The sequence below is a fragment of the Mirounga angustirostris genome, unplaced genomic scaffold, assembly GCF_029215605.1.
Source record: "Mirounga angustirostris isolate CCGP_5_RB_7025 unplaced genomic scaffold, mMirAng1.0.hap1 SCAF_5, whole genome shotgun sequence".
Classification (NCBI taxonomy): domain Eukaryota; kingdom Metazoa; phylum Chordata; class Mammalia; order Carnivora; family Phocidae; genus Mirounga; species Mirounga angustirostris.
In genome coordinates this window covers 162,579,684-162,605,100 of record NW_026991713.1, presented here as the reverse complement: position 1 = coordinate 162,605,100, position 25,417 = coordinate 162,579,684, and the positions used below count along the sequence as shown (strand labels likewise).

The 25,417-nt window shown below is 52.6% G+C and overlaps 1 protein-coding gene and 1 long non-coding RNA gene across 4 annotated transcripts in view; one reads left to right on the top strand and one right to left on the bottom strand.

The window, feature by feature from the left end:
* The first annotated feature begins 161 nt into the window (after window positions 1-161).
* On the top strand, window positions 162-22,125 carry LOC135364567 (uncharacterized). Its single transcript, XR_010411938.1, has 4 exons — window positions 162-508; window positions 4,202-4,257; window positions 8,453-8,749; window positions 21,997-22,125. It is a non-coding gene; the product is annotated as an uncharacterized LOC135364567 (long non-coding RNA).
* Window positions 22,109-25,417, bottom strand: part of SBK1 (SH3 domain binding kinase 1) — a 47,507-nt gene continuing 44,198 nt past the window's right edge. For all 3 annotated transcript variants that reach the window (XM_045875219.2, XM_045875220.3, XM_045875221.3), the window contains exon 4: window positions 22,109-25,115. In XM_045875219.2, the coding sequence (XP_045731175.1) occupies window positions 24,300-25,115 (816 nt within the window). In that variant the 3' untranslated portion in view covers window positions 22,109-24,299. The remainder of the gene's footprint in view (window positions 25,116-25,417) is intronic.

Sequence of the window (25,417 nt, the reverse complement as noted above, 5' to 3'; positions counted from 1 at the left end):
CACCCCCAATTCTGAGGGACTGGAGATGGGAAGGCTCCCAAGCTGAGGGGCTGTTGCTGGTAGGAAGGAGGATGGCTGTTGAGATGCACTGTGTCACACCCATCATTTCAGTGCATCTCACTACACTCCTGTCTATGTAAGGTAGGAGCCCTCCTTGCAGAAGAGAAAACAGGTTCAGGGAGGTTAAGTGATTTGCTTAAGGTCACACAGCACATTCCAAAGTTATTTATGGAAGCACAGCCTACTTTGGGGTGGGGGAAGGGAGGCTGCGTTCTGGTTAAATGTTAGACTTTTACCAAAAGGAGAAAACAAAGAGGCAAACCAAAAGAGAAATTCCACAGAGAGTAAATTGTGCTCTGCACAGGGACTTTTGCGAGAACTCTGGGAAATAAGGCATGCGCTCTCTCTCTCTCTGTCTTCTGGGACCAGCCAACAGGGAGGACATGAGCCTGGAGCCGCCAAAGGCCACCACGCGAAGGGCGCCCAAGAGAGAGAAGGCAGAACAGAGGTGAGCAGTGCCATGCCAGGGAGACAGGTTCTTGGGAATGTGGGTTGAGGTCCTGGATCCATTTGTGCCCGAAACTGGATCCACCCAAGAACGGTTCAGTTATTTGAGTTTATCAACACCCTTCCTTCACTTGGCTCAGCTCCATCCAGCTGGGTTTCTGTCATTTGCAAATGAAAGGGCCCTGACTCATCTAGACAGGATGCTGTGGAGCATCAACTTCAACAGGCCCACCTTCAGGCACCTACATATGTCACGCCGTGCCACACACTTCACACGTTTGACCTTCACCGTGGCCCTGCGTACGTTCTTCTCATGACCACCCTTGGACAAATGAGGAAGCTGAGGCTCACAGAGGGCAGGTGGCCAGACCAAGCAGGGTGTTGGCACTCCCTCCCTGAGCAGCCAGGCCACCCCTGCTCCCAAGTGCCTCTTCTGTGCCCACGAGGTCCCTCCACAGGCCTCACCCCCCTCTGTCCCTGAGCAGGGTGGGCAGCTGAGTCCACTCAGAGCACACCCGCTGGACGTCTCCAGGGCTTGCTGGCTCTGGGGCTGCAGGGGCTGGGCCTGAACACAGTCCCTTTTCTCGAGGACACAGGGCTTCCTGAGCCCAGTGGGTGGATGCGTGCAGCGTCTGCGGCCCTGTGGGGACTCCAAGAAAGAGGGGGAAGTGGGGCTTTTGGTCTCCTTCCCCTGGGCCCCTCTGGCCTACGTGTTTGGGTCCCTGTCCCCGGCTGCTTCCTTGTACACCTGAGCGGGTCTCTGAGCTTTCCTCACCCTCTCCCACCTGGCTCCCGCACTCACCACTTTCCTTTGTTTCCGGATGCCCCCCAACACCTCGTGCCTCCCCCCCCGACACCGACTGACTCCCTCTCCCACTTGCCACTTTCAGTTTTGCCTCAGCCTCAGACTCTTGGCCTCCGCTCACGTCTCCCTGCGGGTCTGTGTCTGCGGCACCCCTCCCCTTTCTGGCTCCCTCTCTCCACCTGTGTCTCCCCATCTCGCCTGTCTCCCTCTGTTGCTCATCTGTCTTGGAAGCGCTGTCTCTCATCTGTCTCTCTGCCTTGTCTCTCTGTCTCTGTGCGGCTCTCTGTCTCCGATCGTCTCTCTCCTCTCTGTGTCTCTGTCTCTCTCATCTCTCTGTGGCTGTCTCTCTCTGTGATCTCTCTCTCGTTCTCTGTCTCCCTCCTCCTCTCCCTGCCCCTCCCTCCCCACATCCTGAGTTGTCTTTGGGGAACCGGAAATTTGGGGGATTAGAGAGATACTGGGAGGCTCAGCTGCTGCGGCCTAGAGATAATGCGTGGGGGGGCGGCTGGGGCTGGATGGGGGTGGGGGAGCCCAGAACCCCCTGCGTCTTCCTCCTACCCTCTGTGTGGTGCACACAGAGACAGAGGAATTATGTCCCCTTTTTGGGCCTCAATGCCCCCTTCTGTGGACTGGGCCTGATGAGCGAGCTCCCTCACAGGGTTGGTGCGAGAAGTCAATCAAGCAGCCTGGCCAGAGCAGGGAGGGGCTCAGGGGACTTGGGGATGAGCGACAGGAGGGAGGGCATGTGCAGGGGAGCCTGAGGGTGAGGCTGGCCGGGGCTGAGAGAGGCTGAGAGCAGGGAGGCTCCCAGGTGCTCCTGAGCCCGTCCCTTCCCCTCCCTGCACCTCATTCTCTCCCATCTCTACGGGGTGGGGGTGGGGAGCTTCTGTGTTTAACTGCTTTAATCCTCACGACGCCCCTGTGAGGTGGGTACTGTTACCAACTTTATTTTACAGATGGGGAAACTGGGCACAGAGAGGTTGAGTGACCCACCCAAGGTCACACAGCTAGGAACCCTCTATGCGCCAGGACTCTGGAGGAGACAGGTGGTCGCCACAGTCTGGATGTGCCCTAGAGGTGCCCCTTCGTGCAGAGGCAGCATGAACGTGCCTTAAATCCCCTGGGGAGACAAAGTCGTTTTCTTCTCAACGATTCTGGTTACAGACAGAGGCTCTTTTGGGTTCTGCCCTTCGACACCCCGAAACCCTCGCTGCTCTGTCTTCCCCTCAACAGAGGGAGAAAACCTCAAGCTCGGCGCCCCGAGCAGGCAGCTCTATGGAATTTAATTTGATTTGGTTTTGCTGGATTTGTTTTAACTTAGGGCAAGCAACACTGGTTTTCCATTTCGTTGTCTTGGAAATGAATTTCAGTTTAAAAAGGAAGTCATTTTGGGGCGCCTGGGTGGCTCAGTCGGTTAAACGTCTGCCTTCGGCTCAGGTCATGATCCCAGGGTCCCGGGATCGAGCCCTGCATCGGGCTCCCTGCTCCGCGGGGAGTCTGCTTCTCCCTCTGCCTCTCCCCCAGCTCATGCTCTCTCTCACTCTCTCTCAAATAAAAATAAAATCTTAAAAAAATAAAATAAAAAAAATAAAAAGGAAGTCATTCTAAAGAGCACTAATAAGAAAATCGGCTCGGGCAGCTATGGGTGTGGTAGGAAGTCCTCCGTGTGGATTCAGGATGGAGTCTTAGGAAACCCAGAGAGACTGAGGACCCTTTAGCGGCTCTGCCACGTCCCTCCCAGCCGGGCTCATGGCCGCCTGCCCCAAACCACACGGCCTGTCGGTGGCCGGGCTGGGACCCTAGCAGCCACCACACAGACTGTGGGAGGACTGCCATGGCACTGAAGTCTGAGAAGCCATCCAGCTCCTTTGGAGATCCTGGGAGCAAGCATTAGACACCAACGGGGGCTGTCTGATGCAGAGATTCCCAGGAGGGGGAGCCAGGCCCAGAGGATCATGGGAGAGGGCTAAGGGGGCCTGGACGCCCAGCAGCAAGTGAGGGGATGGTCCTCTGAGCAGGAGGCTATTGCTGCCAGGGTGCCCAGACACCCCCAGCCCAGCCAGCGAGCCACTGGCTTGACCCCCAGCTGTCCCTCCCAGGCCTCACACCCATGTCCAGACTGCCCAAAGGTTGGGGAGCAGGTTCTCCCCATAAAGGAAGCAGGGCCCAGGGCCGTCCCGTGCCCCAGTAAGACCCCTGACCTGGGAGTCAGGCACCCCTCACCTCCAGACCCAACTCCTGCTCAGCCCTGGGCTTGCTTGGAGCTCCTTCCCCGCTCTGGGCCTCAGTACACCCATCTGCCGAATGGGGGTAACGGGGCCCAGGCAGATCAGTGGTTTTTAAATCATGCCAAGGAGCTAATTCAGAGATTCAGCAGCTATTGGATGTGTGGAGGCGAATACAAGAGCTTGAGGGCTGTCTGTTTACTCTAGGAAAATATAGTTTATTGTTCTAATTTTTTTTTTTTTTTTTTTGGTCATAAAAGAGAATGATACATTTGAACTCACAAAGCAAATTTATGCCAATAGAAGACTGGGCTTTATCTGTTTCTTGCACACAGGGCTGCTGAGAGCACTTGAGCCATCCTCCCCGCAGAGGCTCCTGAGTCAGGCCTCCCTGCCCCTACCCACCGCACACCCTCCAGGCCTGCCCCTGCCTCCAGGTCCCTGCCCTCCCTCTCCCTCCACCTGGAGCTCTTGCACATCCTCACAGGCCCCCAAGCTTCTGTCACTGGGATCTCAAGATGAAGTTCCCCTTCTCAGAGCCCTTCTGGTCCGTTCCCTATAATCTCGTGCCCTCGCAGTCACCCTGTATCCTGCAACCCCATTGAATTGGTATCGTCAAAGCTGATCTTTTCATGAGTTCACCTTCTGTCCTTGTCCCCTCCAGACTGGGAGCTCCCCACTCATCTCTGTCGCTCCAGGGCCTGGAGCTTGGCTCACCTGGTAAGTGTTGTCGAATGAACCAAGTAAAAGAGAGCTTAAGCCTGTCAGCCCTTACGTGACAAGTTCCCCCACGGTCCTTGTTGTCCAAGCAAGTGGTACATGCCCGGCCCTTGGGGGGGTGCGGGGGGAGCACTGTCTACAGGAGAGATTGCAAACCAGTGGCCCGCCGCAGCATTTAATTTTTTTTTTATTGTGGTAAAAAAAAACACACACATAACAGAAAATGCAACCATCTAGCCATTTCTCAGGGTGCAGTTGAATCGTGTTAAGTATATTCACATCGTTGTGCAACAGATCTCCAGAACGTTTTCTTCTTGCAAAATGAAAACTCGGTATGCATTAAACAACACCTTCTCGTGTCCCCCTCCCCCAGCCCCTGGCAGCCACCCTTCTACTTTCTGTTTCTATGCGTTTGACTACTTTAGGGACCTCATATAATTGGAATCGTGTACTATTTGTCTTTTTGTGGCTGGTTTATTTCGCTTAGCATGTTCCCGAGATTCATCCATGTTGTAGCAGGTGACACAGTTTCCCTCCTTGCTAAGGCTGAATCCTATTCCAGTGTGTACGTATACACCACATTTTGTGTATCCATTCATCCTTTGGTGGACTCTCAGTGTTGCTTCTACCCCTCGGCTATTGTGAATAATGCTGTTATAAACACAGGTGTGCAAATATCCCTTCCAGACTCTGCTTTCAATTCTTTTGGGTATGTACCCAAAGTAGCATTGCTGGATCACTATGGTAAAGCTAGTTTTCTTTCCTTTTCTTTTTTTTAAGTATGGCATACTATTTTCCATCGTGGCTGCACCATTTTACATTCCTACCCACAGGGCAGAAGCGTTCCAATTCCTCTGAGGCTGTGCCAACTCTTTTTATTTTCTACTTTTTTATAGTAGTCATTGTATATGTGGTGATATCTCATTGTGGTTTTAATATGCATTTGCCTAATGAATGATGTTGAGCATCTTTTCCTTTTTAAAAAATATTTTATTTATTTATTTGTTTGTTTATTTATTTAGAGTGCAAGCGGTTAGGTAAGGGCCAGATGGAAAGGGAGAGAAAGAATGTGAAGCAGACTCCATGTTGAGCATGGAGCCCATTGTGGGGCTTGATCTCATGACCCTGAGATCATGACCTGAGCCGAAATCAAGAGCCTGATGGCTCAACCGACTGAGCCATCCAGGTGCCCCTGAACATCTTTTTATGTGCATTTTGGCCATTTGGGTATTGTCTTTGGAGAAATGTCTATTCAAATTCTTTGCCCATTTTTAAAATCTAGTTTTTTGGTTTTTTGTTGTTGATTTGTAGGAGCTCTTTACATATATTCTGGATATTAACGCCTTTTCAGATGTATGATCTGCAGATATTTTCTCCTATCTTTTAAAAAAGATTTTTATTTATTTGAGACAGAGAGCACAAGCAGGAAAGGGGTAGAGGGAGAGGGAGAGGGAGAAGCAGGCTACCCTCTGAGCAGGGAGCCTGACATGGGGCTCGATCCCAGAACCCTGGGATCACGACCCGAGCCCAAGGCAGACCCTTAACCATCTGAGCCACCCAGGAGCCCCTGATCTTAATCCATTTTAAGTTCAATTGCATATATGGTGTTAAGTAATGCTCCAACTTTTTTTTTTTTTTTTAACGTGGATATCCAGTTTTCCCAACACCATTTGTTGAAAAGATTCTCCTTTCCCCATTGAGTGGTCTTAGCACCCTTGGTGGAGATCATGTGACCATGTATGCGATGGTTTATTTCTGGACTCTCTATCCTATTCCTTTGGTCTATATGTCTGTCTTTATGCCTCTACCACACTGTTTGGATTACTATAGCTTTGTAATACGTTTTGAAATCAGGAAGCGTGAGACCTCTAACTTTCTTCTTCTTTTTCAAGATTATTTTGGCTATTTGGGGTCCCTTGAGATTCTATATGAATTTAAGATGAATTTTTTCCTATTTAATTTTTTTTTTTTTTAACAGAGAGAGTGTGAGGGGCATCTGTGTGGCTTAGTTGGTTAAGCGTCTGCCTTTGGCTCAGGTCACGATCCCGGAGTCCTGGGATCGAGCCCCGCATCAGGCTCCCCGCTCAGTGGGGAGTCTGCTTCTCCCTCTGCCTGCCACTTCCCCTGCTTGTACTCTCTCTCTCTGACAAACAAATAAATGAAATCTTTTAAAAGAATAAAATATTAAAAAAAGAAAGAGAGAGAGCGTGAGTGGGGTGGGAGGCAGAGGGAGAGAGAATCTTAAGCAGGCTCTATCCTCTGTGTGGAGCCCGACTCAGGGCTTGATCTCATGACCCTGAGATCATGACCTGAGCCAAAATCAAGAGTTGGATGCTTAGCTGACTGAACCACCCAGATGACCCTCTATTTAAAATTTTTAAAAAAATTAGTTGCTCTATCGGTTAGAATTAAATTTGACTGTAAGCAACAGAGACCTGACTATGGTAGCTCAGGCAAAATAATAGTCTAATTCTCTTGGGTGTTAAAAAAACAAAAAAAGACTGGAGGGAGGTGTCTGGCTGGCTCAGTCGGTGGAGCATGCAACTCTTGATCTCGGGGGTGGGAGTTTGAGCCCCATGTTGGGTGTAGAGATGACTTAAAAAAAAAAAAAAAAGACTTGAGAGAGGCTTCTGAGTCTTTGTACAAATTAGAAAAAGATGCTCCGTTTCCCAGAGACTTTATTTCCACTTGTTGGAACACTGTTGTCATATGTTGATTTTGTTCAAATAAGAATAAGTGTATTCCAGAAAATGGTCACAATATACAGATAGATCTGCAGCATCCACCATGTAAGCAGAGTACCTGTGGATGTAGGGACCTTGTGAGGTGAGCAGTCCAGGGAGACATGCCAGCTTCACAGCATCACCGGGGACCCATTCCTTTTTATAGCTGCATAGTTTACCATTATATGGATATGCCTTCACTAGTTCTCCAGGGATGGACATTTGATTGATTGATTGATTGATTTTTAATTTTATTTTTAAAAATTTATTTAAATTCAATTAATTAACATAAAGTGTATTATTAGTTCCAGAGGTAGAGTTCAGTGGTTCATCAGTCTTTCTATTTTTAAAAAGATTTTATTTATTTATTTGAGAGCGAGAGAGCAAGAGCTTGAGTAGGGGGAGGGGCAGAGGGAGAAGCAGACTCCCCGCTGAGCAGGGAGCCTGATGTGGGGCTCGATCCCAGGACCCTGGGATCATGGCCTGAGCTGAAGGCAGACGCTTAACCGACTGAGCCACCCAGGTGCCCTCATCAGTCTTAAATAACACCCAGTCCTCATTCCATCCCGTGCCCGCCTTAATGTCCATCACCCAGTTACCCCAACCCTCCACCCCCACCCTGGGGATGGACATTTTAGATAGTTTTCAGTAATTTGCCAAAAAAAAAAAAACCCCAAAAAAGTCACAGTGAACAACCTTATACATAAGGCATTTATCATATGTGGGAGTATCTCTGTATAACGAATCCCTAGAAGTGGAGTCATTGGGTCAAAGTGAACAAGCATGTGTGATTTTGATAGATATTGGCAAATTCCCCTTCAGGGGAGGGGGCCGGCTGACACCCCCACAAACAATATCCGACAGCGCCTGTCTCCCCACATCCTTGCCAACTCAGAATGCTATTGAACTCTTTAACTTTTTGCCAAACTGTCAGGCATCTAGCTGCAGTTTTAATTTGCATTTCTCTTTTCACGAAGAAATGAGCATCTCTTTATGTGTTTAAAAGTCATCTGTATTTTCTTTTCTGTGACCCATTTGTATACATTGTCACTTTTTCGAGTAGTTTTTTCTTGTTTATTTCTAGAAACACTTTACATATTAGGAAAATTAACTCTTTGTTATTTGAGGGAGCAAATATATTTTCCCAGTTTGTTGTGTTCCCAGTTTGGCCCTTTTTATAAAAACAAACAAACAAAACAGAACAAACACAAAGACCTCTAAAGTATAACATACACGGCAAAGTATCAGATCAGAAGTACGCAGCTTGATGAATCTTCACAAAGCAAGCCCGCCTGTATTACCTCTCTATTGCTGTTTATATCACTGGGGCTTTTGCTATGAGAAGTTTTTTTGTTTTTGTTTTTTAAATTTTTACGTAGTGGTTTATTGTTTCCATTTAAATCTTTAATTTATCCTTGGTATAAGGTGTGAGGTACGGAGCAGGCTTTTATTTATTTATTTATTTATTTCAGGTGGCAAAACCTTGTCCCAACGCCACTTAGAGAATAATCCATATTTTCTTTACTCATCTGAAATGGTGCTGCATCCTCAAAATTCCCCTGGCCTGTTTTTGGATTTTCTGCTCTGTTCCATGACATCTGTTTCGTCAGGGGCCGTTTCAGTTGGTGATCCCTGATTTGGAGGAATACTTCTGTGCTGTTTAACAAGGAAGCTGTAGTCATCAATAGCTTGGACCCTCGAGCCTTCAGTTTGAATTACTGACTCCAGCAGCGACTTCAACTCTCTGCCTCAGTTTCTTCATCTGTAAGGTGGGGATAATAATAGTACCTACCTCCTAGGGTGGTTGAGAGGATTAAGTAATTTTATGTATTATGTAAAGTGCCTAGAACAGTGTCTGCTATATAATACGTCCTAAGTGCTAACCATTAATTTTTATGATTTAAAACCATTTTTAAAAATATTTTTTATTTCACTTTTCTTTTTTGGGGGGAGGGCGGGGATGGGGCAGAGGGAGAGAGAGAATCTTAAGCAGGCTCCACGCCCAGTGCAGGGCTCAGACCCTGAGATCATGACCTGAGCCAAAATCAGGAGTCGGGTGCTTAACTGATTGAGCCACCCAGGCGCCCCTTATTTTATTTTATTATTTTTAAGTGAACTCTATGCCCAACATTGGGCTTGAACTCACAACCCTGAGATCAAGAGTCGCAGACTCCACTGACTGAATCAGCCAGGAGCTCCGAAGGCCATTTTGAATCCTCCCATCAGCTCTGTGATGTAAAATATCGTTGACCCCATTTTTGGATGAAGAAATGGAGACTTAAAGCTGAGAAATGACTTGCCCAGCTGCACTGGTTCCGAAAGGGGTCTTCCCATTCCTGAGCCCCACACGTTCGGGGCTGGCCACCTCGAGCAGTCAGACTTTGGGTTCCCATGGGTGTGAGGGGCCTCCTCTTCCTCCCTCTCCCCCAGCCCAGCACGGCTGTGGCTGATCCTCAGAGAGGAAATGTCACAGAGGCCCAGCTGCAGAGGGGGGTGGGATGAGGCTTCACCAGGCAGCTTCAGCACCAGGTCCCGTGTGAAAAGGCCTAGGGGACCCAGGGGGACCTGGGGCTTCAACGGCTCAGCCCCTTCCTCCAGGGTCTGCACAGCGGCTGCAGGGAAGACAGGTCTCCGAGGAGGCAGGGGCCCACTCTGGGCATCCCTGGGGCCCTTGAAAGAGACCCCCAGTCTTCCACTCCACCAGCTGTGTGACCTGGGGGGAGGGCTCAACCTCTCTGGGCCTCAGTGTTCTTATCTGTGAAATGGGCAGGTTGTAATGGGATTCAGAGCAGAGGACGTGTGTGCCGCGGATTAGCTTGGAGGGTTGATTTGTGGTGGCCTATTCACTTGAGGGTTCTGTTTTCTACCACCCCCCACAAAAGCAGCTGGGAATGGAGACACAGAGCCCAAACTGCCAGTTCAAAGTGTTGTGCCAGGTGTGAACAGAGGGGCCTGGGGAGGGGAGGCCGAGTGTGAGGAGAGGAACTGTAGTGAGCTGGAAAGGGGATGCCGAGAGAACATTTGAGTTGGTGGAGGTTTTCCTCCCTACTTGTCCTTGGGGCCAGTTGGAGGGTCGGGGGGAGGAGGGAGGGCAGAGGGAAGAGAAAGAAATGCAGAGAGAGGGTCCCCAAGGAGTTTGGTGCCTCTGAGGGAAAGGGGGACCAGCACCCCTCTCCATAGCTGGATTCGCTAGGCCCCCGAGTTACACCGCCAGATTTGGCAAATAAAAATTCCAGATCCAATATTTGGGACATACTTATGTCAAAACATTATTCGTCGGTTGTCCGAAATTCCAATTTAACCAGTGTCCTATGGCTTATCCGACAAGCCCACCCACAGGCATGAAGGGGACAGGGCAGAGAGGGCAAACGGGAGGGCATTTGGGGGGAAGGGGGCCGGGGTATCCCACATCCTTTGTATAGTGAAGAGGCCTTCCGGAAGTGTTTGCAGGCTCCGATGGGGACGCAGAAGGAAGCTGGGAGGAATTGCTGGCTGGTGCTCACCACCAGGGAGGCTCACTCTTCTCAGGGGTGACCTGACCTTGGAGCTGGGAGCTGGCACCCAACTGGGCTTCGAGCAGGAGGCCTGAAGAGCCACAGCAGAGCGAGCATGAAGAAGCGTCAAAGCTGCAGGGGAAACCACAGCACTCCCGTCTCCCTGCCACTGGGGCAGGTGGGGGGGGTGGGGGATGGGACTGAAGCGGTAACCAGCCTCAGCTCAGTCCCAGTTCCCCCCTCCTGCCCCCGCCAACCTGTGTCGTCACTCTAGCAGGCTCCTACTCACCCCTCAGCGGCCCTGTGGGCCTGGGTTCCACAGGGCAGCCCAGAGGCAAGCCTCGTGTGACACCAAGTCCTCCAATCTGGGACTCAGCCTTCCATGTGACTGAAACATCACGGGTTTGGACTGCATTTCCCCCACCCTGTCTTTTTTTTTTTTTATTTTAAGATTTTATTTATTTATTTGACAGACAGAGACACAGCAAGAGAGGGAACACAAGCAGGGGGAGGGGGAGAGGGAGACGCAGGCTTCCCGCGGAGCAGGGAGCCCGATGCGGGGCTCGATGTGGGGCTCGATGCGGGGCTCGATGTGGGGCTCGATGCGGGGCTCGATCCCAGGACCCTGAGATCATGACCTGAGCCGAAGGCAGATGCTTAACGACTGAGCCACCCAGGCGCCCCTCCCCCAACCTGTCTTGATTACATTGTCAGGGGCAGTGGGGAGTCAGAGTCAAGAAAACTGGGTTGGGCCAGATGACAAGGTTCCACGGTCTTCTTCTGCTCTTGGATTCCGCGGACCGTCCTCCTGGCTCCATACACGGAGCCCCTGGCCCCAGACGCTAGAACCACCAGCCGCAGCTGTGAGCAGAGCCTTGGGGACAACTGGAACCGCCAGGCCGCCAGGCCGGGGCATGAAGGAGGAGGCGGCTGGAAAGGGGCTCCTCGGGACCCCGACCCCGAGGTCCCCAGGGCGGGACTTGAGAACTGGCCAAGTGTTTACAGAACAGGCTGGAAGGTGCAGGGGAGGCAGCTACTCATTTCAACAACACTCCTACAGCACCCACTGCGGGCCGGCCCGGCCTCAGCGCTTTCTAAGCACCAGTCCAGTGAATCCCCCTGAAAGCCTTTGGAGGCAGGACTACTGTCATCCCCACTTGGCCATCCAGGGCAAGGAGTTGCAGAGAGGTTAATTTAAATGATTTGCCCGGAGCACCCGGGTGGCTCAGCCGGCTCAGGTCATGATCGGGGTCCTGGGATCGAGCCCCACATCAGGCTCGCTGCTCAGCAGGGAGTCTGCTTCTCCCTCTGCCTCTGCCCCTCCCCGCCCCCAGCTCAGGCCTTCTCTCTCTCTCAAATAAATACATAAGTAAATCTTAAAGAAGAAAATAAATGATTTGCCCGAGGTCACACCTCCAGGAAGGGGCAACTCCCGGTCCGGGCCAAGCCCGGCCTGACTGCTCAGTGAGCGCTGGGCCCAGCCCTCAGCACCGGTCGCAAGCAGGAAGCTGGGCCCTGGGCCGTTCAGCCAGTAAATAGGATATGTGTTGAGATGTCCCACCGGACAGGCCATGCGCTGGGATCTGGGACAAGCTCAGAAACAGGACACCATTTCTGCTCTTGCAGAACACTTGGTCCAGAGGGAGGGGCAGATGCAAACGGTTACAACCCAGTGTACACAAATCAGTGCTAGAAGATGAGCCCGTGGAGTGTGGAGTGAGCATCTACCGTGGGCCCCGTCCTGTTATCAGCCAGGCTTATCTCTTCATCCTTGCAAAAACCCCTCGAGTTATCATTGGCCCCATTTTGTTGATGAATAAAGTGAGGTTTAGAGAGACTCAGTAATTTGCCTAAGGTCACAGCAAACAAGTGGCAGATTTGGGACTTCCTAGGGGAAGTGTAGGGTTCTGGGGGGGGGCGCATCCCAGAGGGCTTCCTAGAGGAGGTGCCGCCGCCTTGAGTTGTATGGGAGAGGGGACTGGTCCATGGAGAGGAGGAGGAGGGTGTTCCAAGCAAAGGAAACCATCTACAAAGGCCCGGAGGCTGACCAGCCTGGCAACCTGGGGAGGCTGCACGTGGCCTGACCCAGAGTTCACCCAGGCCGAGTAGAGCTGGTGCCTTTCCCCGGAGGGTTGGCCCCTGCTCGCCCTTCTCAGGGGCTCTGGCTGGGCTGGGCTCAACGTGCAGGACCAGGCCCCGGGCAAGGACTCAGCCTGGCCCGGCCCTTGGGACAGCATCGGTGCGGGAATGCCCGTCATGGAGGCAGTCCAGCTGCCTGAGTGGGACTCCCTGCTCTGTCCTTTGCTGGCTCTGTGACCTTGGGCAAGCCACTTCCCTCTCTGAGCCTTGATTGCTTCAGCTATAAAACAGGGACGCCAGGGCCTCATGGGCTTGTAGGAGGATTACATGTCTTAATAGACGCAAAGGGCTCCGAGCAGGGCCTGGCTGAAGTCAGTGCTCTAGAAACGCTGGCTGTTTATGGTAGTGCGACTGTCCACCTGACAAGTTCACAGCTTTCACTTAGGTTAAGGGAAGCCAGCAGTGGTTATGGGGCCTACTGCCCCCCAGTCGCCCTGCCCGCATCTCAGGATTCAGCGTCACCTGCCCCACCGCCAAAGCTGCACCATGGTCGGGGCCTGAGCCCGATGGGGGTGGCACGGGTGGCTGGGGACTTGGAGGCCCCTGGCAGCTGGGGGGAGGGGTGGGAACCAAGAGAAGTGGTGACTAAGACGGGAACCCGAAATGCACTCACACGGAGAACTCCCCCAGGAGGTGGGTTCTTTCACTCTGGCTCCGGGGAGTGACTCATGCGGGGGTAGGCACGGAAGGTGCTAGGGCGCCAGGGGAGATGCTCATCCCTCCCAAGAAGGTGGTTGCACAGTGGGCTGTGGAGGGCTGGGGGTGCCTCCCAGATTCTCGGATTGGGGAATGGATAGGCCCTGTGACTGAGAGGCCTGGAGTCAGAAAGACCTGGGTTCAGATTCCAGCACGGTTACTTTGTAGCTGTGTGATCTTGGGCAAAGAACTTCCCCTCTCTGTGCCTCAGTTTCCTCTCCTGTAACATCAGGCTAATTAAATCCACCTCCTGGCGCTAAACCCTTCCTATTGTGCTTTATTGGATCTTGGTGACTCCCCACCTCAAGGACCTGCCATGGCTCCCCTTTGCCCACACAACCAAGTGCAGCCTTCTTCTGTGGGGAGTCGGGTGGTGGGGTGGGTGGGGGTAGGTAAGGAGGAGACACGATTGTGGAATATCTGCAGACTCTGTGCACCCTTTATTTTATTAAAACCTCACACAAATCTGTTTTACAGCCAAGAAACCAGCCCTACACAGGTGTCCAAGTTGCCCAGGGCAGGGGAGGGTTTCAAACCTTCATGGGCCCTTCTCTCCCCAGAATCCGACTCTCTGTTGGCTACATAGCCTCGGCCTGTTAATAAAACGGCAGGAGTTTAAATGTGGGTACATTGTTATTACAGAGAATAATGGAGGGAAGGAGAGAAAACCAGGAATCACACTGCAGGGTCTCACCAACTCCCAAGTAACTTCCCAGCCAGTCTGGCCGGCTGCAGCATTGCCCCCAGGAAACAGTGGGTGCCCCCCACCCCCTTTTAGCCAAGCTGAACCTTGGTGACCCAGACAAGTAATAACTTACATTTCTGTTAATAGCGGGTTTTTTTTTTTTTTTGTTACATACCTTTTTTGTATGCATAAACTTATTTATAAAGCACCAGGTCCTGATGATTTCAAAGAAGAATTTAGTTGATCTTCCAATAATTTAAATTGATAAAAGCAAAGGTAATTCCAATGCTACTTAAACCATTCTAGGTCATAGAAAAAGATAGAAACTCTCCACTTTATTTTATTTTTATTATTTATTTATTTATTTTTTTTTGAAAGATTTTATTTATTTGACAGAGAGAGAGGCAGCGAGAGAGGGAACACAAGCAAGGGGAGTGGGAGAGGGAGAAGCAGGCTTCCCATGGAGCAGGGAGCCCGACGCGGGGCTCGATCCCAGGACCCCGGGACCACGACCTGAGCCGAAGGCAGACGCTCAACGACTGAGCCACCCAGGCGCCCCTATTTTTATTTTTTAAAGAGTATTTATTTATTTGAGGGGCACCTGGGTGGCTGGGTCGGTTAAGCGTCTGCCTTCTTCAGCTCAGGTCATGATCCCAGGGTCCTGGGATGGAGCTCCGCATCAGGCTCCCTGCTCAGCGGGAGCAAGCTTCTTCTCCCTCTGCCTGCCGCTCCCTCTGCTCGTGCTCTCTCTCTCTCTCTCTCAAATAAATAAATAAAATCTTAAAAGAGTATTTATTTATTTGAGAGAGAGAGAGAGAGAGAGCTAACTAGATAGAGAAAAGCAGAGTCCCCACTGAGCAGAGAGCCTGATGCAGGGCTTGATCCCAGGGCCCCGAGATTATGACCTGAGCTGAAGGCAGACGCTTAACCGACTGAGCCACCCAGGCGCCCCAGAAACTCTCCACTTCACTTTATAAAAGCAGCATGACCTTAACATAAAAACTTGATAAACAAATAAACCAACCAACAAAATATAACAAGAACAAAAACAACAAAAACCAGTAAGTCGTAGACCAATCTCTCCCTGATTTCGAAGCAAACATTCTAAATCAAATGCTAGCAAATAAAATGCAGTTGTATTTTATCAAGATCAAAAAAATAACAGACTTTGAGCAACTAGAGCTTATTTCAGGAATGCAAGACAGGTTCCATATCAAGTGATTCATCAACATAATTCTTTACATCATCATGAAAGAGAGTAACAATGTGCTCATATCAATTGATGTTGAAAAAATTCAATTTCTTTTTCTAAAGAAAAACTCTTTAAAAAGAAAGAAGAAGAAGGAGAAACTACTTAAGTATGATAAAGGTTCTTTGCCCAAACTAACAGCAAACATCATTCTAGATACTAAAGCCATTTCTCTTAGAATCAAAACAAAACAGTGTTTTTGGAGGTTCAGTCAAAGACACCAGGATAAAAAACAATGAAATGCTCACTACTGAGAAAGAGGAGATAAGGCAACTTGATATTGTAAGAAATCGTTCACTAGAAATAGAAAAAGGAAAAGATTTCATCCACATTTATATTACTGGGAAATACACCTAACAGAGAAGGGGTAGGAGCTCCATGAAGAAAAATGTGTTGAAGGATAAAGAAGAGCTAACATCAGAACACGGGACAAGTTAAAAACATCAGAGAAACACGAATTTCCCCACATGTAATTCCAATCAAAAAACCAATGGGGCCTTTAAAAAACCAGGTAACACCTACATTACGTTGCACATGGAAAATGCCCCAGATCTGCACCATGGCAACTAAACAAACAACCCAGAAATGGAACCCGTTATCTTATGGGAGTTGAAATCATGACAAAAGTGGAAATGCAATTCAGTCAGAAGAGGCCAGTTTACTTAAAACAGTGCCAGCACAGCTGGCTGTCCACTGGAAGAAATAAGCAAATAAAATTGGATAAACAGCAGCAAAAGTAAATTAAAGATGAATTAACCCTTCGTAAAAGTCTTAGGAGAACCCTTAGGGAACTACACTTAAAATCTAGGGACCGCGGACAACTTACAAACCCAGAAGAAAAGAAGCCCAGAGGACACCAAAAATCTTTCAGATTAATCTATGTTAAATTTAGGAGGGAAGATTATGGGAAGATACCCAAGCTAAGTTAAAGGATGATTTCCATTTGCAAATCCGGCAGATGAACGAACCAGTCCATATAGATGGACAGCAAAAGACCCAAGAGTCGCAAAGTAAAATGGCAAAGGGTCGAAGAGACTATTCGAAGAGGAGCAAGTCCAAATGGCAAATTAAAGCACCGATGAGTTAGCACTTTATACTGAGAGGTAGGCAACAACGAGTGGCTGCTGGGGTCTTAAGGGAAGCACACTGTCATTTTTGCTGACGGAGAGGTTAACTCTTAAGAGCTCTTTTATTTTCTTTATTTTTTATTTTTATTTATTTATTTAAAGATTTTATTTACTTGACACAGAGAGCACAAGCAGAGGGAGAGAGAGGGAGAAGCAGGATCCCTGCTGAGCAAGGAGCCCCATGTGGGACTCGATCCCAGGACCCTGGGATCATGACCTGAGCCGAAGGCAGCCGCTTAACCGACTGAGCCACCCAGGCGTCCCTTAAGAGCTCTTTTAGAAAGAAATCCGGCAATATCCCATACTATTTGTTTGGAAGATCTTAAAAAATTTACTTCTTATTCCTTAACTATACTTATTCCTTAAACTACAGGAAAATGTGCTCCACCAAAACGAAAGAGTAAATCAAGTATGAGAAACGTAATTCAATACAGGAATAGGAGCTCCAACATAGAAAAGAGGGAGAGGGACTCCTTGGGGAAATGATGAGAGGAGACAGACCCCAGGACGATCCTGCAACAGGTCCAGAGAGCAGCCGGTGCATCCCGGAGCAGGGCAGGGGGCTCTAGCCGCTTTCTAGAAGGTTAAACTTGGAAACCACTTAATCAAACCAAACCTCTTGAGAAACAATGTAAACAACTGATGAAGAGATTGGGGTTGAATTAATAATAAGTACATAGATTATTCTACACAAATAAAAAAAGAAAATTACCAACACCTAGAAAATAAAAGGTCGTGCAGAAAGGAAAGGTGATCATAATTTACTACATGGTTCGGCTAATAGAATAATAAATAGCAAATAATAATGTTCAATAAGATTCTTGGATGGACAGATTCATGTTTTCCATCAAATTCAGGAAGTTTTCAGGGGCGCCTGAGTAGCTCAGTCAGTTAAGCAGCCAACTCTTGATTTTGGCTCAGGTCATGATCTTGGGGTCCTGGGATCGAGCCCCCACATCGGGCTCCCTGCTCAGCGGGGAGCCTGCTTCTCCCTCCCCCTCTGCACCTCCCACTGCTCATTCTCTCTCTCTCTCTCAAATAAATAAAATCCTTAAAAAATTTAAGAAGTTGGGTTTCCTGTCTCTTGGGACCAAATGGGTCCTGGCGAATACTCTGGTAGTCTCAGCTTCAGAAGTGAGCATCCAGCCTCGGAAAGGCTCAGTGGCTTCTCTTGATCAAGGTCACTTGTTGGTCAGGAGATGCTGTAGGCAGGGCCCCAGAGATACGGGTCGCTTCAGGGGCCTTAGGGATTAAGTTTCTCTGGATATTAGCCAGAACTTCTTTACTTGCAGGCTACCAGACTCAAATGGATTTATGAGCACATATTGGCTCATGTGACTGGAAAACCTATTTATATCTAATTTCAGTCTTGGATCCTAGTGTTCAAGTAATGTCATCAGATTCCTTTTCCCTTAATCTCTTGGCCCTGCTTCAGTCACTCTGTGTGGTTTTCATGCTTGGACAGAATCTACCTGTGCGGTGGCCAAGATGGTCACCAGCAGGTCCAGCCTTACATCGCACAAACTTAGCAAATCTAGTGAAAAGAGAACACTTTGCCCCTAATAAGTGTAGAGAAAGGCCAGGACCTGCCTCGCTTGGCTTATATGTCCATGTCTGAGCCAATTGCTGTGGCTCAGGGGAAGGAATGTGCTGGTTGACCAGCCCTGGTCATGTGGCCATGCCACGGAACCAACCGGGGTGGGGGGGGGGGAGGTCAGCACCACCTGAACCACATGGATCAAGAACATGCAAGGGAAACTTGGGGTGCTATCAACTATAAGGGGGGTGAAGGTGCAAAACAGGCAAAAATAGCAGATGTCTACTACCTCTTACATTAGTCTTAGCATCCCGTGATCCTTATCACAACTGTAATTAAATATAACCCCATCTTTAAAAAAAAAAACAAAAAAACAAAAACGGTGGCGCCTGGGTGGCTCAGTTGTTAAGCGTCTGCCTTCGGCTCAGGTCATGATCCCGGGGTCCTGGGATCGAGCCCCGCATCAGGCTCCCTGCTCAGCAGGAAACCTGCTTCTCCCTCTCCCACTCCCCCTGCTTGTGTTCTCTCTCTCGCTGTGTATCTCTCTCTGTCAAATAAATAAAATCTTTAAAAATATATATATATATAACCCCAAATCCTCCGCCTTCTGCAGGCACCCCCTCTTGTCCTCTAACATCAAAATAGAATGACTTGAGCCCCCTTGCCACATACTAAGGACAACCAGGCCCCTCCAGGATCTCTCCGAGGATTTCCAAACTGGGGCTCACAGTCTCCTGAGTCAGGCCACGGCCAACCTCTTTTTCTTCTTCTTGTCTTTACTGAGGTATGACTGACAAGTAAGAACTGTATCTGCTTAAGGTGTACAACTTGGTGTTTTGAAATATGTGTATACTGTGAAATGGTCACCACAAGCTAATATATGTATCACCTCACATAGTTAGGGTTTGAGAGGGTGTGTGTGTGTGGCGAGAACACCTAAGGTAATGCTCTCTTAGCAAATTTCAAGGGTACAGTCCACGATTGTGGATTATGCCGCCTACTTCTTTGGCGGCCTCTGTACACCCTTGGCCTTGGGAGCTGCCATACTCTTCTGCCCTTCTTTGGCTCCAAATGAAAGCCCCTCAATTTCTCCATTGACCTTAAAGCAAGGCTGGGTTGATGAACATTCTCCTCCCCTCAACTGCCAGTAAATAACTTGAAATTACTTTTCTTACACCCACATTTCCACCCTGAATCAGGCACTAGATGGGGGCGGGGGGTAAGGCTCTACATTTTTTTTAGAGAGAAATGCTGTTTGGGGACTCTCTCCCTCAGTGATGTAAGTACGTTGAGTTGGCATCTCCTGCCCTGCGTGAAGGGTAGAATGGGACCCTGAGGCTGCCCCCCCTTTTAAAAAGTATTTTATTTATTTGAGAGAGAGCCTGAGTGAGGGGGTGCAGAGGGAGAGGGAGAAGCAGGCTCCCCGCTGAGCACGGAGCCCGACTGGGGGCCCGATCCCAGGACCCTGGGATCATGACCTGAGCCGAAGGCAGACACTTCCATTTCAATATGCCTTGTCTTGGAATGCTTAGCAGTCACTGGCAAGTAGCTGGGAAAACTTGTGCAGGACTCAAGGAGCATGTTGGGAAACAAGGGAGAATACAAAGAATACAATCCCTTCCCTTCTGAAGTTCACTGTTACTGGAAGCTCTTTGATAGACTAAGTCTAGCCTGAAGACTATGGGCAGGAGAAGATACCAAGTGCCCTTGAGAAGGCACTAGCCACGAGCAAGGGCAGGTGACCCAGGCTAAATGGAAGGACCCAAGGGTTGCAGGGGTTGCTTTGGCTCTGATATAGTGTGTGGGAGGGGCTGGAAACCCTTCTGGTCAAGTCCCTGGGGCCTGACCGAGCGTGGCGACAGGGCAGTTACGCCGTGATGCTAAGCGGCAGACAAGAGCAACAGTGGCGGAAAACCAAGGCCCCCTAGTGGCAAGTCCTGGCATTATCTGACACACTGGCAGTTCCAAGGTGATATTTGTACACCAAGGGGGGGAACCAGAGATACTGTTTGCATTTGTGGATTTCCCTTCCACCCCTTAATAATCCATTAAAGTGTTCTGTGAGGCCCCTGGGTGTCCAGTCTTATCGTTGAAAAGAAGTGGAAGATGGTTTGAAATGACAGTTTTTCTTTAACGTATCCTAGATAAAATTCTTGGGGACGAGTCCTTTCCCTTCTGATCTAGTTTGGGTGGATTTGTTTTTCTCTTTTCTTATTTTTTTTTTCCTATTTTTTTACCCCCACCCGCATTTCATGGATAATTATGTAATCGAATTAATGTCTATTTTCCTCATCAGCAAGTAAGCTTCAGGGGCTAGGGATTGTTTGTCTTGTTTGTTGCTGGATCCTCGCCGCCTAAAATAGTATTGGGCATTCATTCATTAAGCTGACAGATCGTTAGGGAGTGTCTGTCCTGTGCCAGGCCCTCTCCTAGGCATTGGGGGTGTTGAGGGGATAGCAGTTTGCCAAACACTGACTGTTCTTTCGGAACTTCCGTGCTAGCGGACAGAGGTGGAGGACAAACATGGTATCGGGACTGGTGATGAGCGCTCAGGGTAAGGGGCTTCTGCTCCAGGAAGTCTTCTCTGATCGCTTGATATTTGAGCAGGGACCTGAAGAACAGGAGGGAGGCAGGAGGGAGGCGGGAGATTTGGGAGAGTTCCAGGCAAAGGTACAGGCCCTGAGGGGAGAGCATGCTGGGTGATCCTAGGGGCCAGGGGGGAGGGGAGGTGGGGATGGGGCGGGACCTTGGAGGCCACCCTAAGGACTTCAGCCTTGATTGGGTGGCATAAGGAGCTATCGAAGGGTCTGGAACAGAAGGAAAGGTCTTATCTATGAGACGGTAATAACTTCTTGCTGAATGAATATGGAATCATGAAACTCCTTACAGCCCAGCCCAGCCCCCCGACCTTCAGCACTCCATTTTGCCTTTAACCCTGCCCATTCAGCTTCTTCCCACCCGGCCATGCCCCGCTGCCCAGAGAACTCCGAATCCTCTGGTTTTCTGTCTTTGGTGAGCTCCTGACACCCCCAAACTTGATGAGCTTCCCAGTTGCGTACTTTCCCAGCAGCCAGCCTTAAATGTGGGTTATGTCTGTCTCCATCATTCCATTGCTGGCTGCCTGAGGACAGGACACCATCTGGCCTGCTCACTGCTGTATCCCGGGTGGGACGCAGAATGTGCTCGGTAAATATTTGCTGGGTGACGACTGGGTAAATCAGCCTACTCTGTTCCTCTGGGCTTTGGCTTCTATTTTCTGCCCAGTCTGAGGGCTCCACGCTGAACCTGGACATCGGGCCAGGGACGAGTCGCTGCCCCTTCCCTCCCAGACCCTGGTCCTTGTTCCCGTGGCCTTCAAGCCTCCTCTGGGTCTGAAGTAACTGCTCTCGGACTCCGCAGACCCCACTTTAGAACATCTGTCAAGCTTTCAGCTCAAGAATAATTGTGTGCCCCACCCCCTACTCTGTCGGTATTCTGAGACAAGATAGCCACTCAGTGGTGATTTTTCTAGACTTTATTTTATAGCAATTGTCATGATTAGAGAAGTAAATAACACATTTAAAAACCTTCTCGGGGCCAAAGGATGCCAGAGTATTTACAAACACATGGTGGGGGGGGGGGCGGTGGCAAGACATGAGGGGCTGGGGCTCGGGAACTGGGGTTCTGCCCAGGCCCTGAGCCAGGCTTGGACGCGGATGCTGTCACCACGACTGTCCCACCAGCCACGGCACAGGCTCAGGGAGTATTGGCAGCCTTGGGGCTCTCTCAGTGGGCCTGATGGGAGGCCCTCTAGATAACCTGTGGCCCTGCCTCCCGCCCAGGGGGCTCCCCACACCCCACAGGCCAGCTCAGAGGGGCCTCTGGGAAGCACCGAAGGACAGGGGCAGTGTGGGGGCACAGGGGCTGGGACAGAGATCGGGGATGACCCGGCCTGCCCAGGGTGGGACAGAGAGAGAGAGAGAGAGACACACACACACACATACACACAGCTTCACAGAAGAATCGAAAGAGGAAGATTTTTTGTGTGTTGTCTTCTAAGTCTTCATGTCTACGGTGTGATTAATTTTTTGCTATTTGTTTCTTCGACAGTGACATAAACTGAGGTAAACATCAGTGACCAACACCTCTCCTAAGGGGCCAAGGGTCCCAACCCAAGTAGCAGAGGTGGCAGGGACAGCAGCAGCAGGGCCCCGACGGCGAGGGAGCGGGCCTGGCCCGGGTCCGCTCACGTGTCGGGCGGTCGCTGCCCCCCCTGTGCCTCTGAACACGGGCGCTGGGCTACAGAACTACAGGCCCCTTTCCAGCTCTAACATTCTAGATACTACGACGAGGGAGAAACTCCCAAATAGGATCTGAACAGAGAAAGAGAGAGAGAGGGCGCACGGCGAGGGACATCTACTTGGAATCTTGCGTCCGTGTTATTGCAGGAGAGACAGGATGTCGAGAGGCCTAAGGCAAAAGGAGAAGTCGCGGCTGGGAGAGAGAGGTGGCCCGGATGGGCTCCAGGTGGGCCGGGGGCAGTGATGGGGGGCCCTTCTCTGAAACGTGGCCCTTGGTGGGAGGAGGGGTTGCTACTTACCTGGCGCGTGGAGGGCCCCAGGGCCCAGGGCAGAGGTGGGTTCGGGAGGGGCGGGCACACCGAGGGGGGCGGGGCCAGGTCCTGGGGCAAACCGCACGCTGTTTGTAAACTGGACCCAGGCAGGGCAGGGGGACCTATAGCCCTTTTGCGCGGTGGGAATGAGGGATGAGCGGAGAGAGGTGGGGGCTCCGGGCCAGAGGGTGGTTGGGCCCTCTCTGGTCAGCCGGGCTCCTCGGAGAGCCCCCTCCAACGGCCTGGAGCCCCGGTAGGACCCTGGCAGGTGTGGCCCGGGATGGCTGAGGGGCCCCTGCCAGGCAGAAGGAGCGGCCTCACCCATGTCGAGGTTATTGCGGGGTCCCGGGCCTCCACAGCGAGGGCAGGGGTCACGAGGGAACACTGGGTGAGGTTGGGTTCCGGTTTTGCTGCCTCAGGGCCTGAACCCACCTGCAGTGCCTCCCGGCCAGATTCCCTGAGGGGCGCGTGGTGAAGCACGGGCCTGGACACCCGCTGGCAACTGCCTGGGGAGGACCCTGGGGCCGGGTGGAGTTTCGGAGGCGTCTGGATGCCATCGCTGGACACACGAGACTACACGCAAACGCGGGCACTCGACTCACACTCACGCCGCACACACACCTATTCGCGCACTCACCCCCCTCGCGTTTCCATGGACCCCCACCCTCATTCCCACAGCATCCTCACACCCACAGCAGCCCACTCCAGTACCAGGAAGCTGGGAGACGTGGGGATGGGGGCAGCCCAGAGCTGACATGCCGGTCCCCAGCAGAAACCCAGGGAAATTCCTGGCACAGATCACCTCTGTGTCTGGGCTCGGGGATCTGAGGTTCCCGGGTCTGGGAAGGTGCAGCCAGCTGGGGGGAGCTGGGCCAGCCCTGGGCTCTGCACTCACACCTGTCGCCCTGGGGATGCCGGGCCGCCACCCTGGCAGCCCTTCCCTTGGCGAGTTTGCGGGACAATTCATGGGGAGGCGGGGGAGGGCTTCTAGAGCTCCACCTCTCAGGGTCCCTGCAGCTCGGGGGCAAGCTGCCCTCTTTCGGGGCTCAGTGTCCTCATCGCAGGGGAATGGGTTGTGAGGGTTACTAGATTCTTCGGGCTTGTAGCTGCGCGGGCACACACACACACACACACACACACACTTTTGCCACATCCAGACATTTGCTACATTTTGCAGAGGGCTTGGCCTCTCCCGTATAGCCTCCCAGGAAAGGGGCAGGGCGCAGCTGAGCAACACGCCTGCCCTCAGCTCGTCGCCCTCCCCCTAGCCAGCATCCGAGGGCCCTAAGTAGCCCCTTCTCTGCCCCAGCACTTCCGTCCCCTTCTGTGTCCGGGTGCGGGGAGGGTGCGGAGGGGGCGGCCAGGAGGAAGGACCAGGGGTGGGGCTGCGGGATGATCGGCCAGGGGGTGCAAAGGGCTAGGAGCAACTAGTCAGGGTCCCGGGGTTAGGGGAGGTGTGTGTGTGTGTTTTGGGGAGGGGAGTCTGCCCGCAAGCTCCCTCGCTCCGGGTGTCAGGGGTGCCTCTGAATCCTCGGGTCTGCGGGGCTCGGCTCCTGTGAGCCAAGCCCCCGCCGCACAGGCGGGGCAAGAGGTCTTCCGGTGGCTCTCGCCGCCGCAGCCCGCCGCGGACCGGGCGCCCGGGCCCGCCGCCCCGCCCAGCCTAGCGCTCCTCCCCCCACCCCGCCCCGCCGCCGCGGGGGTCGGGGTCGGGGTCGGGGGGGCGGTCGGATTCTCACCCCCCCCCCCCCCCCCCCCCCGGCTCGGCGCGGGCCCGGCCTGGTGCGAGCACGGCGGGGGCGGCTCAGACGCAGATCTCGATGGCCGTGGCCAGCACCACCTGCCCTTTGCTCTTGTCCGGGCGGCCGTCCGTCCTGCCGGGGGGCCCCGGGGGCGCCAGGCCGGCCTCGGGCGCGGGCGCGGGCGCGGGCGCGGGCCCGACGGCGGGGGCCGCGGGCCGGGAGCCGCTGCCGCTCTCGGTCAGCAGCGTCCGCTTGAGCGGCGCGGGCGCCTCGAGGCGCGGCGGCCCGGCGGCGGGCGGGCGGTCCCCGGCGGGCTTGCGCGCGCGGTGCGAGGGCCGGCGCCGCAGCTCGGACGTGAGCTCGTGCTTGAGGAAGCGGAAGACCTCCTTGGCCGGCCCGCGGCGCTCGGGCTCCAGGGCCAGCAGGCGCTGGAACATGCGCAGCGCGGGCTCGGTGAAGCGACGCCACTGCGACGGCAGCCCCGGCAGGCGGCCCCGCTGCCAGCGCACGAACTCCTCGAAGAAGGCGTCCGCGCCCGACGCCGCCTCCCACGGGAAGTTGCCGGTGAGCACGCAGAAGATGAGCACGCCGAAGGCCCACACGTCCACGCCCGTGTCCACCGCGAAGCCGTCGGCGCGGCCCGCCTGGCACACCTCGGGCGCCGTGTACGGGATGGTGCCGCTGACCCGCTTCACGCGGCAGCCCACGCGGCGCGTCATGCCGAAGTCGGCCAGCTTCACGCGGCGGCACTCGCGGTCGAAGAGCAGCACGTTCTCGGGCTTGATGTCGCGGTGCACCAGCTGCCGCCCGTGCATGAAGTCCAGCGCCAGGCCCAGCTGCTGCACGCAGCGCTTCACCGTGTCCTCGGGGAGCCCCACCTGCCGGCCCGGGGAGGGGGGGGGAGGGGGGAGCCGCGCTCAGGGACGGCCGCCTTCCTCCCCGCCCCCCCCATCCCGACGGCGGTCCCCGCCCCGCCACCGCTCCCGCCTCTCAGTCCCCACCGCTGCCAGTCCCCTCTGGCCGTGGCCCTCCCTGCTGCCTCCCCCCATCCCACGGGGAGGGGGGTACGCCTGCTCCCTCCCTGGCCCGCTAGTTTTCACCCCGCACCCTCCTCCCCGGTCACTGCCCTGAGCACGCTCTCAGGCGGCAGCCATTGCGTCACCTCCCTTATAGGGACCCA